This window comes from Zonotrichia albicollis, chromosome 3 (assembly GCF_047830755.1).
Source record: "Zonotrichia albicollis isolate bZonAlb1 chromosome 3, bZonAlb1.hap1, whole genome shotgun sequence".
NCBI classification, from domain to species: Eukaryota; Metazoa; Chordata; class Aves; order Passeriformes; family Passerellidae; genus Zonotrichia; species Zonotrichia albicollis.
The window spans coordinates 3,304,684-3,319,190 of record NC_133821.1 but is presented as its reverse complement, the minus strand read 5'-3'; the positions used below and the strand labels follow the sequence as shown (position 1 = coordinate 3,319,190).

At 45.3% G+C, this 14,507-nt stretch overlaps 1 protein-coding gene across 2 annotated transcripts in view; it reads right to left on the bottom strand.

Moving 5' to 3' along the window:
* Window positions 1-4,131, bottom strand: part of MSRA (methionine sulfoxide reductase A) — a 245,440-nt gene extending 241,309 nt beyond the window's left edge. Inside the window, exon 1 of one of the 2 annotated variants that reach the window (XM_074536490.1) lies at window positions 3,942-4,131. In XM_074536490.1, coding sequence (XP_074392591.1) covers window positions 3,942-4,083 — 142 coding nt within the window. In that variant the 5' untranslated portion in view covers window positions 4,084-4,131. The remainder of the gene's footprint in view (window positions 1-3,941) is intronic. The other variant, XM_074536489.1, reaches the window with a different exon arrangement.
* Window positions 4,132-14,507: the final 10,376 nt, after the last annotated feature.

Below are 14,507 nucleotides of genomic sequence, written 5' to 3'. Positions count from 1 at the left end.
TGGGATCTCCAAGGGACAAGGAGCTGAATGTTCTGCAGCTCTTCACCTAGGAAAGCAAAAGGCTGCTAGCACCACTGGAGGTGAAAAGGATGGACACTGGAAGAACTTTTCCTCAAGTGTCTGCACCCTAAAGCAGAGCTTGGCTCACCTGGATGTCCAGGTGTTGGTCACAGACCTCTGATGTGACAAGAATCAGAGACTGGCACAGCACACACAGCTGGAGCAGGGGTCAGAACAGCTTAAGCAGGATGTAGGAATTATCCTTCCTAGCACAGAAAGACTGGATGGGGAGTTGCACTCTACTGAAACACAACTCCTTGAGAGCACAGGGCTCCAGAGGGGAACAGTCCTGACAGGAGCCAGAAGACAGTGGAGATGGGGATCCAGAGGAAGGCTGGAAAGGGACACAGAATTAGCATTTTCTACTTGCAGAACTCTGGCTTATATAGGGAATTATCACAGAATCACAGAATCCCCTGAGCTGGAAAGGACCCACAAGGACCATTGAGTCCAGTTCCTGCCCAGGACACTCCAACAATCCTGAGAGTGTTGTCCAAACACTCCTGGAGCTCTGACAGCCTTGGGAATGTCACCGTTCCCTGGGGAGCTGTTCCAGTGCCCAACACCCTCGTGGAGAAGAACCTTGCCCTGATATCCAACCCAAACCTGGCACAGCCCCAGCTGTTCCCTGGGCCTTGGTCACAGAGAGCAGAGATTGGAGAGGTAGAAGCCCCTGGGAGGCTATCACAGGGAGAAAAAGGTTCCTCAAGGTGGTCTGAATTTGGAAAAAAAACTTTCTAAGAGTTAAGAAACAAAACATCATGTAGTAAAAGTGAGAACTTCATTAGAAACACACAGCTGCTTAAAGGATTAAAATACAGAGATCAAAAGCAAATAAAGGAGGCAAAGAAAAGCACCACCTCAGCATTTAGGCACAAAATCAGCAAGGCCAGAGCTGGAGTTCAGCCTGGCTGGGGACACAAATGGCAATAAGAAATGAATTCACAAAAATTACAGGAGTAAAAAGAAGCTCAGAAAGAATCAAGGTGTGTTGATGCATACAGGAGACAGCCTGGAAGTGTGTACAGAAAAGACTGAAGTACTCAAAACCTCTTTTGCACAAGTCTGCAGAAACAACAACTGCTCCAAAACCTCTCCAGGCTGCTACAATCAGAAAGAAAAGCACCAAACAATGAGAGGAAAAATGGGTTATGGCTACTTAAAGAAGCTAAATGTGTTTAAATCCAAGGAGCCCCATGGAGTTTTTCCAGAGCTGGGAGGGCAGGTTTGCTGGTGAGGCCATCAGAAATAATGAAAAATCAGATGGATCAGAAATAATGAAAAACCTCAGAGACTGGGGATCTCTGATGATGAGAACTGGGCTACAGTAACAATTCCTTTTAAGAAAGGGGAAAACAGAACTGAGGGGGTACAGGATGCTCAGCTCCAGCTCAATCCCTTGAGATATCATGGAGAATGCTCTCCTAGAAATTATTTCCAATCAGGGAACAAGAAAGTAATCAGGAATAACCAACACATTTACCAAAGGCAAATCATGCTTGTCCAGCTGAGCTGCCCTTTCAGGCTGAAATGATGCCTGTAGCACATGTTGACTTCAGCAGGGTTCTGCCACCCTCTCTCCCAGCATTTGCTGTGGAAGCTGACAAACTCCTGGCTGGAGGAACAGCCTGCAGGTCAAAAACGGGCAGGAGCAGCAGGCTCCAAAGGCAGAGGGATCAATACCTGCACGTCTGGTGGGCAGCAGGTGGCCCCAGGGGCTGGTGCTGGGCCAGAATCATTGGATGGCTGAAACAGCAAAGTGAGTGATGTGACAGGAAACACGCTCAGCAGATCTGAGGGCAGCGTTACACACAGCCAGAGCAGACACAGCAAACAGCAGAGGAGAGCTGGAACAGCTCCAGGTCTGAACCAACAGAAACCTCAGGGAGGTCAACAGCAAGAGCAGGATGATCTCAGAACTGCTGGGAAGGAGCTGTGCTTCTGCTGGATGCCAGGTTAAATGTGCTCACAGTGCACATTTCCACAGAGAAAGCAAACTGTGGCTCTGGACAGCAGAGAAAAGAAAAATCCCTCTCTTCTGTGCTGTACTGGTAAGAATTCACCTGGAATACCAGGTCCAGTTCTAGTTCCTGACTCACAAACAACATTATTAACATGGCAAGGGTCTGCAAGGTCAATAAGCCTTGAGTTGATCATCAGCCTAAATTTTAATTGCCATTCTTTTCTGAGAAATTTACATCTTAATACTGACAGTTCTCTGGAGGGCCATGCTGTTATTAAATACATAATATCACATTTAGCCGCAGAAAAATATTTTTAAAAATTGTATTTACTCTTATCAGGATGCTTTTTCTGCAGCAGGCCAAAATTGTTCTACCTGTGCAGTTACTCAGCATAAAATGAGCTTGGTGTGTCTTCTGTTTTCTCAACAAACAACATGAAGCTGCCACTTCAATCCAGGCAATGTGCTACTGTTGGTGCCATCTCTGGCACTCCTGGTATCACCTCGAGTTCACTGCTGTATTTCCACAAACCCCACCTCTGCACCCCTCCTTTGAGTTCACTTTCTCTGCAGCAGAAATAACAGTCTTCCTGCTACCTTTATTTCACCACTGCCTTCAGCTTTTTACTAAGTATCTATAACATGCAAGATTTTATTATCCTCTTGACCACTGGGTCTATGCCATCATCCATTTATCGTCCTTCCACCAGTACTTATGCACTTAAGGTGTTTAAGTATTATTTATTTTAAGCTCTAAGTTCTCATACTTCGTTAGGGTCCATAGGACCCTGCAGCAGAGATACATATAAATAACATCTTGTTTAACAAACACCTCAAATGTGAAACATCCACTAGTTAGAGGACCTCAGTGCTACTAGAACTCCTCCTGAACAGCACTGACTGTCATCCTGGAACTCCTTCAGTTCCTAGGAGGACTGTCAGAAAGTAAATTCATTAATTCTAGTTTGCTCACCTGACAGCACACATCTACTCAAAGGAGAAAAATAATAGGAAGAATTATTAAGAACTTAAAAGCACTTTGCAAACAGAATCACAAATTTATTTGGGTTGGAAGAGACATTAAAGCTCATCTCATTTAATCCCCTGCTATGAACAGGGACACTTTGCACTGTCCCAGGTTGTTCCAAGCCCTGTCTAACCTGGGTTTTGGACACTTCCAGGGATCCAGGGGTAGTCACAGTTTCTCTGGAAAACCTGTGCCAGGGCCCCACCACCCTCACAGAGAAATATTTCTTCCTAAAACATCCACAGAAGATACAAAGCATGTCATGGTTTTATTTTTAAGTTTAATTGTTTAACAAAAGCAGTAAGGGCTAAGGAAATCTGTTTAAAACCCTGTTGCTGGCTTCAGTAAAGAATAAAAGAAAAAATTCATATATAGCCAAGAGAAATTATGGAAAAAAACCACAGGATGGTTTGGTTGGAAAAGAATCTTAAACCTCATCCAATTCCATCCCCCTGCCACAGGCAGAGACCCCTTCCACTATCCCAGGTTGCTCCAAGCCCCGTCCAGCCTCGCCTTGGACATTTCCAGTGACGGAGCAGCCACAGCTTCTCTGAGCCAACGAGAGCCGCACTCGCTGGCTACTCCATCAACCCGTCCATTTCTATTCTTACGGCACACAAGAAACATCACTGCGAGAGCGAACCTCGACACGAACGCCTTCCCAGGGCACATTTTACCCCCTGTCCCTGTCTCCCCTCATGGGACGCGCCCCCCGCCGCCGCCATGTTCCTCCCCACGCCCCCGTCCCGCCCCTCAGCGCGCACGCGCCGCGCCGACCCCGCCCGCCGCCGGGGCACCGCGCATGCGCACGCGGAGAGCGGGGAAGGGGCGCGCGGCTAAGGCTGCGGCGGGGACGGGGAAAGAGAGAAGGGAAATGCAGTTCGCACTTACCTGGCACCGCCATGCGCTGGCTCCTGCCGGGCAGCGCTTCGCTCGCCTGCGGCAGGCGGGAGGCCCAGTCGCCCATGCCAAAGGCAGAGCCGTGCAGGGTGCGGAGGAAGAGCAGGAGGTGGAGGCGGTGGCGCGGCAACATCGCCCGCTGGGGGAGATAAGGGAGCCCTGGGGAGGGAGGGGCGGGGAGTGCGCCCCCTACCGAGCAGCACGGCCAAGGCAACGCAATTCACCTCACCGCCTTCAGGGGAACGCCTCAGGTGCCCCCAGTGACTCTTTAACCCGAAATGTCCCTTTCCATGGGCTCTGTCCGCTTGTGTGAAAAATGCGTATTTTATTATTGGCTTTCCGCAAATATTCAAATGAATATTACATGTGTTGTGTTAGAAAGTAATGCTGGATTCATTCTCTGAAGTAGTGTGTTAAATATAGTTTTAGGTTATAACAAAATGTTGAAACTATGCTGTGTAGGATACTTTTTTTCCAAAGAAAGGACTGGCACTGAGATAGCAGCCACAGGACACCTAAATCTTTCAGAGAAAGAGAATTTATTACTCCATTATCAGGAGAAATGAACTTCTTCCCACCTTGCTTGGGCAGGATGATGCCATCAGGATTATGAGGAAGAAGTTGAGGATGACCAGACAGAATCCTGTGTTTGAATGGAATTTATGCATCATGTATGAGGTGTACGAATATGCAAGAGGCTGTTGTTTTTAAGGGTTAATCCTTTGTTAATGTGTGTTATTTTTCGGGCTTATGTTGCCCAGAAAAGGTACCCGGACGTCCGTAACCCTTTGTTTCTATTGTCTCATATTGTCCTAATTCAAATTGTCTAAATTGTTATTACTCTAATTGTATCACTATTTTTATAACCATTTTATTACTATTAAACTTAAAATTTTAAAAACAAGTGATTGGCGTTTTTCACACTGGGAAGCACCTCTGTGGAACGCTGCTTGCTCTGAAGTCTGCCCATGGCGTTGTTCCCAAAGTTTTGGGACCCTCATGGAGTCCATGTTGCCTCCACCTCTTTTTTTCATCTGTGTCACATCCACCCTCTGGCCTGTCCACACTCCCATTTTTAGAGGGAATTTTGCAGACTCATTTAAGAAAACACACTACACATTCCTTTGATGCAGTAATGTGTTTTATTTGTACAATTACCACAGAGTGGTTTGGGTTGGAAGAGGCATTTAAGCTTATTTTGTTCTAATCCCCAATAATATATCTGTATTTAATTTTTTTCCATGTCTTTTCTGGCTGTTAATTTTGACAGCATTCTCCTGTGTAGTGTTTAGCCAATGTACTGTACCGTCCCAACTTTGCAGAGTATTTTTTCACTGAGTATATTTCAGATAACATAAACCTCCCAGGAGAATTTTCTGTACCTTTGTTTGCAATAAAAACACATGAAAAGTGATCAGAGTGTGGGTGCTTGTGTGAAATACCCTCTTTGGTTTTGGGGGTAATACACTGTAAATTCCTACAATCATAGAATCATTTGGGTTGAAAGGGATCTTAATGTTTATCTCATTCCACCACCTTGCCATGGGCAGGGACACCTCCACCAGACTATACAAGAAACAGGGTATTTATTGATTACAAAATTCATCTGTAGGGGTTTTGAAAAAATTGAGTTGTTGGCTGAATAGACTGAAGATGACTTAAAAAAACAGACTAATGCCTAGTCTGAGAGGAAGGTCAAATAATTCTCTCAAAAAATTGTCTATGACTGATGCAGTTCCATTCAGTTAATAATCAAGCTGGGTTTTGCATGGATACTGCTGAGGCCTGGAATTTAATTCATATATATAAAGGTGTTGGATATTTACAGCAATATTGAGAATTCCCAGGTGCTCTTGAAAGAATCTAGAGCAGTGGGAAAATCATGTTTTAGGAGTCAGGTTTTCTTCAAAATTAAAAATTCAGATAGGAACAGGAGAAACAAAACTGTCCCACCTCAGCTTTTACGTTCCATGTTTTGTGTTTGAAAGGTGAACTAAATCCTCTTTGAGTGCAGGTGGTCCCAGGATTGTAGTCAATTTTTCAAGTTTTTTTACATTAATAAAATTTCTGATTCATGGTAAGTAGAATTACTGAGGTCAGGACTGGAGAGGATCTCAGGTGACCCCAAAAAATACCTTGTAATAACCTGAAGAAAATCCATTGAATAATGAGTGAGTATAGAGATATTTGTGATAAATATATGTGATATTTTGAGAGTACACGTCAGTAAGAACCAGAAATGCTCAATAACAAAGTGTGAATTTCATTTAAAACGTGATTGCCTAATTAGTTACTCTCTCATTATGGTCCAGGTGTTAATTCCCATCTCTTTCTTTGTAAGAAACCAGTAAAGATGACGACATCCACTGGTTTTACACTGCCCATCTCTTCATTTTCACCACACCCCTCTGCCAACGTGTTCCTAAAAAACGCACTGCTCAGTGTCACGATGGATGGCAATGGAATTTTCCCCTCAGAATTAATGTCTCTACCTGCGAGCTTGAATTTTTTTTGCCTCTAAATGACCAGTTTTGTTTTTATTGCCATCTATCCTGCGTGAACTGAGGGCAGTCAGAGGTGAGGGATAGAAAAACAGATTGCTCAGCCTCACAGGTGAAGCTGAGGTGTTCCAGAGCCCTGATGTGCTCCAAAATTCCAGCTGCTGAAAAGCCAGCCTTGCTCCACTCCAGTGATCCTGGCTGAACATGCTGTCCTCGGGTGTCGATATTCTGTATATTCCTCAAATCATGGGTGCCTTTTCCACTGCTTTAATTCCTCCAGGAAAAATTGCTTCGTCACCCATCACCCAGTCGAGCTGCTTTGTTCCTCTGCTGAAAGCAGCAGAGGATTGGGATCCAGAGCAGTGACAGCAGGACTGCTGATGCTGGAAAATTACAGCTCTTGGGGGCAGGAATCAGCCTGGCGTTCCCTGTTTGCGTGGCACTTCACGCGCCCTGTCCCTGACTTGTCACTGAATCCCAAGTATTAAATGGTAATAAGCCACTGTGCCACTTAACAAATAAAAAACTGATTTTCACAAGGGTTTAGTGCTTGTTGGCTCCATGGAAACAGAAGACTGTTTAAATTAGATAAATCCCGCTTATATTTCAGGAAAGTGTGGGCTATCCCCTCCTCTTGTTGCAGAGGGTGAGGTCTGGGTGAGAGACTCTGAAAATTACACTCTAACTTTATTTAAAGTTTACTTGTTTTTTTACCTCTCCAAGCAAGCAGTAGAATGTGATTTTTTTTTTATTTATGGTGTATTATGCTTCACACTTAAACATAGACTTTCCATGTACTAACACACTGAATTAAGAAATATATCAGGGAAAAAAGCCTGGGTAATGGCACCTACACAGTGCTTGCATTCCTGTGTAATTATCACAGTATTCCCAGCACAGCAATTTTATGGCAGATGCTAAAAATTTTCCACGAAGATGGAAAAAGAGGAGAGAGAGAGAGAGCAAGAAGAAAAGGGATGTGGGCTTACCTCTCTCCTTTCAGCCAGGGCTTTGCGCAAATTCCTACTCATCCAGTCCTAGGAACTTGCTCAAAATACAAACAATTTTTTTTTCCAGGACCTGACATTTCCTATATACAATCCATCAGAGTTAAATTTCCTAGTCTTTGTGGTTTGGAATAGATGCTTTTTTTCCCGTGTAACAAAATCTGCCGTATCTTGAAACTGATAAAGCCCTGTGTGGCCATCTCCGTGGAAAAACAGGGATTGGAAAGGCAGGTTTGTGCTGCAGTGTGCATCTCCTGGAAAAGCAATCTCTTTTTTGTCTGAAAACATGCAGTGAAAGAAGATCCTCCACAGGCTTTAGTGGATTATTCAGTGCTTGATTACTGTTAAAAATATGCAGCTTATTTTTAGGTTGGCTTTGGCTCCCACCCGTCACAGCTTAGCTTATCTTCCCTGGAATGAAGAGATTGCTTTTATCCAGGTTTTGTTATCCAGACTTAGTGCTGCAGGCTGCGGTCATCCCTCAAGGAAAGATAAACAGGAGTCTGGGAGTTCATCACTGTCAAGGATGTTTTCTAATTCTCTTAAGTCATTGCACATCTCTGGATGCTGTTCAGGTTTTCAAATGACGTATTTCCTGATTTTTTTTCCAGCTTTGATGAAGATGTGAGTAAGGAATTCACCATTCTGGTGCTGCTCAGACCAAGCAAGTGCCAGTATAATCTGGTTTCTTGATTCCTGGTTGGATGTGCCTTGATCTGTCCAAGAGGAGTATTAGACCTTCCAGCCTCACAGATGCATTGCTGTGACTTCCCAAAGGCTCCCAAAGGAATTGATTACCAAAGTATAAAAATATAAAGGTGATTAAGGCAGATATGTAGAAAACTGAATTCTGTACCTAGACCTTGTCACCATTTAAATCACTAATCTAGGCTTGTTCCAATCCCTTGTCTTTGTTGCTATTGCTCCTGCAGCTTCTCCTCAGCTGCTGACAGAAATCATTTTCCCAGCTCTTCTCCATAGCTGATAAAACTGTCAAATAGTGAATCACAGAATATCCTGAGTTGGAAGGGATTCAACAACAATCATCAATCCAGCTCCTGGCCCTGCACAAACATCCCAACAATCCCACTCTGTGCATCCCTGAGAGCATTGTCCAAACACTCCTGGAGCTATGGGAGCCTTGGGAATGTCACCATTCCCTGGGGAGCTGTTCCAGTGCCTGATCACCCTTTGAGGGAAGAACCTAAAGCCCCAAAAGGGGAGAATTGTACCCAGGGTGTGCCTAGGGCTGCTTTGGCCACGGGGCATGTCTGTGAGTCCAGCATGGCCCTGCCTGTCCTGGCTCCCTGGCTGCTTCTGTTGGGGAATGGCCTCAGGGAATAATCCCCCTCCAGGACTGCCTGCACTGCTGGCAGTCACTCAGATCTGGGGACTTCTTGGTGCCCTTAGGGGCTTGGTGGCTCTGCTGTGGGGCTCAGTGACGCTTTTGCACCTCTTGGCTGCCATTTCCTGGGGCTCTCTGCACTCCCTTCCCACTGCATGCAGACACAGGTTATGGATGGAATTGTTTTAATGGAAAAGCAGAACAGTGAACAACATCATCTACATCTGAATCGACAGCTACATCTACAGCTACAGATACATCTGAATCTACATCTGAATCTATGTCTACAGCTACATCTACATCTAGAGATACAGCTACAGCTACAGCTACAGCATCAAAAACACCCTGGCTCCATTCCCAAACAATGCGAGCTCTCAAAAAACCTAGTCCCACATTTCTGCTCCAGCTCTGCCCGTGGGAGCTTTGAGCTTGCTGTCAGCTCTGGGCAGAGGGTCATCATTCTTCTTCTTCCCTCACCTTTCCAGCCTGATGCCATGTGTGGACACACTGCCCTGGGGTGGTGGCACGTCTGTCCCTGCATCCTGCTATGGCTCCTGATGTTTCCTGCCAGGGGTCCTGCCATGCTCTGTGCTCAGGATGACTTTGGAGCTCTGTTCAGTGAGGGGCACCTTCCCAGGCAGCCAGAGCTGGGGGGTTTTGCACTGGAGCTGGTGCCACCAGTGCCTGCAGAGTCCGTGGGGACATGGGGACAGTCCTGGGGTCACCCAGGGCCTCCAGGGCCTGGCAGAGGAGCTCTCAAAGGTCTGCCCTGGGCACATGTGGCACAGACAAGGCCAGGGGTGCTGGCCATGCCCTGCTGAGCCCTCAGGCCACAGCTGGCAGGGGCACAGGGCTGCTGGGGGGGCTTGGCAGATCCTGTGGGAGGTCACAGCCCAATCTGGGGGTCAGACACTGAGGGCACTGAGGAGGAGGAGGAGGGAGAGGGCCAGAAGGGCTGGCAATGTCCCCACACTGCATCCCTGGGCTGCTGCACTCAGGATCAGGCCCTCCCTGTGCTGCAGGAGGCCTTGGGGGAGAGCAAGGGCTGCAGGAGCTGGGCCATGGGGGAGCTGCGGCTGCCACAGCGGTGCCACAGAGCTGACAGGACCATGGTCATTCAGGGCCTCTGGCCAGTCTGCTCTGGTGACCGGACACACGTCTGGACTCTGCTCTTTGAACCTCTCCAGGGCTGCAGTGTTGGGGTTCCCACTGTTCTATCACAAAGCCAGGAATGCTGGGGGTCCCCTTGTCCTGTCCCACCCACAACAGCTCTGCCAGCTCTTGGTGGGGAGAGAAAGGGTGAACCACACAGCTGGGATTACAGAATATCCTGAGATTTATGGGACCCACCAGGATTATTGATCCAACCCTGGCCCGGCACAGACACCCCAACAATCCCATCCTGTGCATCCCTGAGAGCAGTCCAAATGCTGCTGGAGCCCTGGCAGCCTTGGGAATGTCACCATTCCCTGGGGAGCCTCGTCAGGGCTCAGCATCCTCTGGGGGAGGAACCTTTTCCTGATATCCAACCTAAAGCACCCTGGCGCATCTCCAGCCTATGCCTCAGTTGGTAATGGAGCTGAGGATTGATGCTGATATTATATCACTATAAACACAGCAACCCCATGATGAGTGTCTCATTGCAATCACATTTTGTGACTAGTCAGATAACAAGACCTTTGAAAAAACCCAAATTTTCACCAGGACACAGAAGTCATTTTCCCAGTTTTAGCAAAAAAGCCACGAGCTAGTTCTCAAGGGTTTTCAGTCAAGGGCCTCAGAGACTTTAAGTGCCACAGTTCTTTTTGGAAACATGAATTCCTGTATCAACAGCTGTATCTGTTACTCAGAAGGACAGCAAAGATGATAACACAGTTAAGGAGCGATGTGAGATGGTTTCTAGAGAGAGGAGGGAAGATTAATCAGTCTTTCATCCGCCTTCCATTTGGGATCTAGATGAGCATTGAGATAGAGATTAAGCTACATAAATTATTCTAAAAATGGAACTGACATAGAAGAGCCATCAGCACTGTACCTCAGTGGTGTGGAGTTTACAGAGGGATGTCAAAAACAATGGCAATTTCATGGAACACAGTCTACCGTATGTGCCAGGCAGAAGACGAAAACACAGGATACAAACAGTCTCTTCACACAGGTTCTTTATTTTTCCATGGCACTGTAGCAATGAGGGACAACATGCTGATACAGCACAAGCTCTCTGCAGGGAGAACCTTTGGTTCTCTCTTCCCTTCACTGGAGTTCAAGGTACACTTTTATCACCTCACAACCCCAGGTTGTGGCTGCCCCACCCCTGGAAGTGTCCAAGGCCAGGTTGGATGTGCTTTGGAGCAAACAGGTCTGGTGGGAGGTGTCCCTGCCCATGGCAGGGGTGGAATGGGATGAACTTTAGGGTCCTTTCCAACTGAAGCCATTCCATGACTCTGTGACAGGCACCTGGTGGCCCATCTGCCTGAGGTCAGAATTCACACTTTGCAGCTGGGTACCCCCAGCTTCAGCAGAGATCTCCTTCAACAACATGGCTTCTCACAGCTCCATGGATTTCCTAGGATTGAATTCCAAGCAGCTGAGGCTTGGCCCTGCAGCTTTCAAATCATGATTTCCCACTGTGGTACAGAATACTCTGTATGTCATTTTCAGAAGAGGACAAATTCCTGGGAGCATCGAGAGGCCAGTGCTGTGCACATCAGGTTAGATGGTCACTGGCAGTGTCCTTGCCTAAAATCTGACATTTTAATGCAGATTTCACCAGTTTGTGTCATCATGACACTGTTCTTTTTTTGTAAAGCTGTAATTTTGGTAAGAAATTTCTCAATAAATATTTTTGATTCAGTTCGCTTTGAGGTTTCTATGGTTTTATCACCCTGAGCTCTGTTTTTGCAGAACTGACTTTATGAATATTTTTTTTTTTATTTAACTAGGAAAAATTGAAGACTTTTAAAGAAAATTTTAACCCTATAAAAATATTGCTTATATTACACGTTGACTAATAATTCCAAAATAAATTGACTCCTTAGCACAAAATCTTCCACATTCTCCATCCTAAGTAGTATTTTACATTCCCCACTCCAGATTTTCCATATTGATCTCATAGTTCTCAAGATTTCATCCCTCTCTTACTAAAAACCTTTTTTCTTTCTGAATCCCAAATTCCTATTTGCTCAAATATTTGTTTTTAATCACTGAAAGTCCGAAGTCCATTCACAAGCAAGTGGCTGAAGTATGTTAATGACTTTTATTTACTTAAACTACCATTAGTGAAGAAATAAGCATGATATTAAATTATCATTAGTGAAGAGATAAGCGTGAAAACAGATAAACTGTTAACTTTGGGGTAACATTTCACCAAAGCAACTGCTCTGCTAGAGGTACTGGTGGGATTGGGCTGGAAAATACAAGGGGATGGTGAATAACTGGGTTTCCTTTGTATCTCCCATAGTAAGGAATGATATAAAAAAAATGTAATCAGTTCTATTTTTTGGTGGAAAATTAGGGATTACACCCATGCTCTGGTGGTGGTTCTAAATGCATTGCCTCAGACTCATCAGTGGGTGCTGGTTTGTGTTCAGCGGCACTGATGACTTTATAAAAACAAATGAGAGAGCTGTTTACGCTGCCCTGATAAAGAAAATAATCTGATTTAATGGTGCTGGTTTCCCAGTTTAAAAATAAAAAAGAAAAAGAAAGAAAAAAGGAAAAGAAAAAAAAAAACCAACAACTCCTGTGCTATGTGCTGTAATAAGCTTTTTATAAATGTGCTCATGTGGTGCTGAGCGGAGCCCGCTGTGCCGACACCATAAAACCGAGAGGGAGCTTCATCAGCTCTAAGTGCCATCGTATATTCCCTGCAGCAGCATTCCCCGGGATTAATAAAGTTTGTAAGAAATACACAGGCAAAAGATTAAAAATACATGCGTGATACTACCCGTGGTAATAAAAGCTGATGTTGTTTGGACTGCTTGTTTATTGGCTTGCCCTAGATGAGATGTTTTAAGGTGAATATGATTGAAGAGATGAGCTTTCCCTCAAGGCCCTGCTTTTCCCTGCCCAGCAGCTTCCCAGGGATGCTGGTCCAGGGCTGCTTCCCTGAGCCCTCTCGTGGGCTCCTTCCTCCACTGCAACAGCACATCCTGCAAACGAGGCATTTACTGATCTCCAAGAAGGTGATCTTTATGGAATGTGAGCTGTCTCCTCATCTCCCTGCCTAAGGAATCATGTAAAAATAAAGCCAAATTAGTATTTCATTAAAGGCATGAGAAATGTTTAGGGTTTCGACCACAAATACCTTGTTTTTGTTGTGGCATCCATCAATAACAGTGATTATGGAATTGCAACACAGGATGCTCTTCTGGGAATAGATCTGCCGCGCAGCCTGTCACTGCTTGGCAAAACGCACTCAGGTGCTGATGGAAATGGAAAGGTTGTGTATTTGAGGTGGTTTCATTGAAAAAATCATAATAAAGTGGATTAAGAGACACCTGAAATGCCTCCTGGCTTTAAACAAAAATATCAAGACAATTTCCTGACAGCATCTGGATCCTTGAGGGAAATTAAATGCCAGGTAATATTCTGTTTGGAAGAAAATAAATTAACATATATATGTAAAATATATCTGATGCCCATTAGATTATCTTTAATCATCCATGGGATGTTGTGGCTTTTGATTCCATTCTTTATTGGAATTGCCACACTGGGTGTTGCTGTGCAGTGCTTGCAGGAAGACACAGGTCCAGATCATCACATCACAGAATGATTTTGTTGGGAAGGGGCCTTAAAGATCATCCAGTCCCACCCCCTGCCATGTGCAGGGACACCTTCCACTATCCCAGGTTTCTCCAAGCCCTGTCCAACCTGACCTTGGACATTTCCAAGCATAAAAGATCCTTAGGTATTTAAGTTTTCCCAGGGAAATCAGTGGGACTTTGTCACCTACTCTGACCTCCAGGAAGTTACATTCCAAATGAGATGGAACATCCCAAAGTGGGGCTCTGAGCAACCTGTTCTAGTGGAAGGTGTCCCTGCCCATGGCTGGGGATTGGACTGGATGACCTTTGAAAAGCTCCTACAACCCAAACTCTTCTATGATCCTGTGAAGGCCATAATGAGCCTGGTGCAGATGTTGCTTATTGAATTTGTTTTTCATTGTGGTGGGGTAGAATTGTGAGGCTGGTTTGGAAACGGACATAAAGAGTATTCAAGTACTGACCATCCACAGAAGAGTGTCACAACAATTGTGGGGTGTAAGGCACCAAAATGAGCCTGAGAGGGTTGGGAACACAGAGGGTTGGACTATTATCAAACCAGATTAGAAGGAGGAATGGAACATGGGAGATTGGAATATGGAGTGCTGCAAAACGGGGCATGACTATTAGGGGCTGTCAACAGCAATATTTTCCCAGACAAAGTGGGCAGAGCGTAACTTGCAACCCATGTCCATGGATTAAGCAAAGGTTGTGACTTTCAGCAGCAATGTGCTTGAACAACCAAGTGTCCTGCAGCTGCTGTGAATAAAAATTCAACATTTGTCATATCTCAGTAATTGCAATCCCTTGGTACCTTCTATTCTGAGTGTTGCAGGTTATAAATATTGTTGATGACTCAGCATTTGCTTTAGACTTCTTGGGCTTTACCAGCCCTGTTTGCACTCCTTATTCCCATTGTCACTGTTTGTCAGTGTGAACCTTCA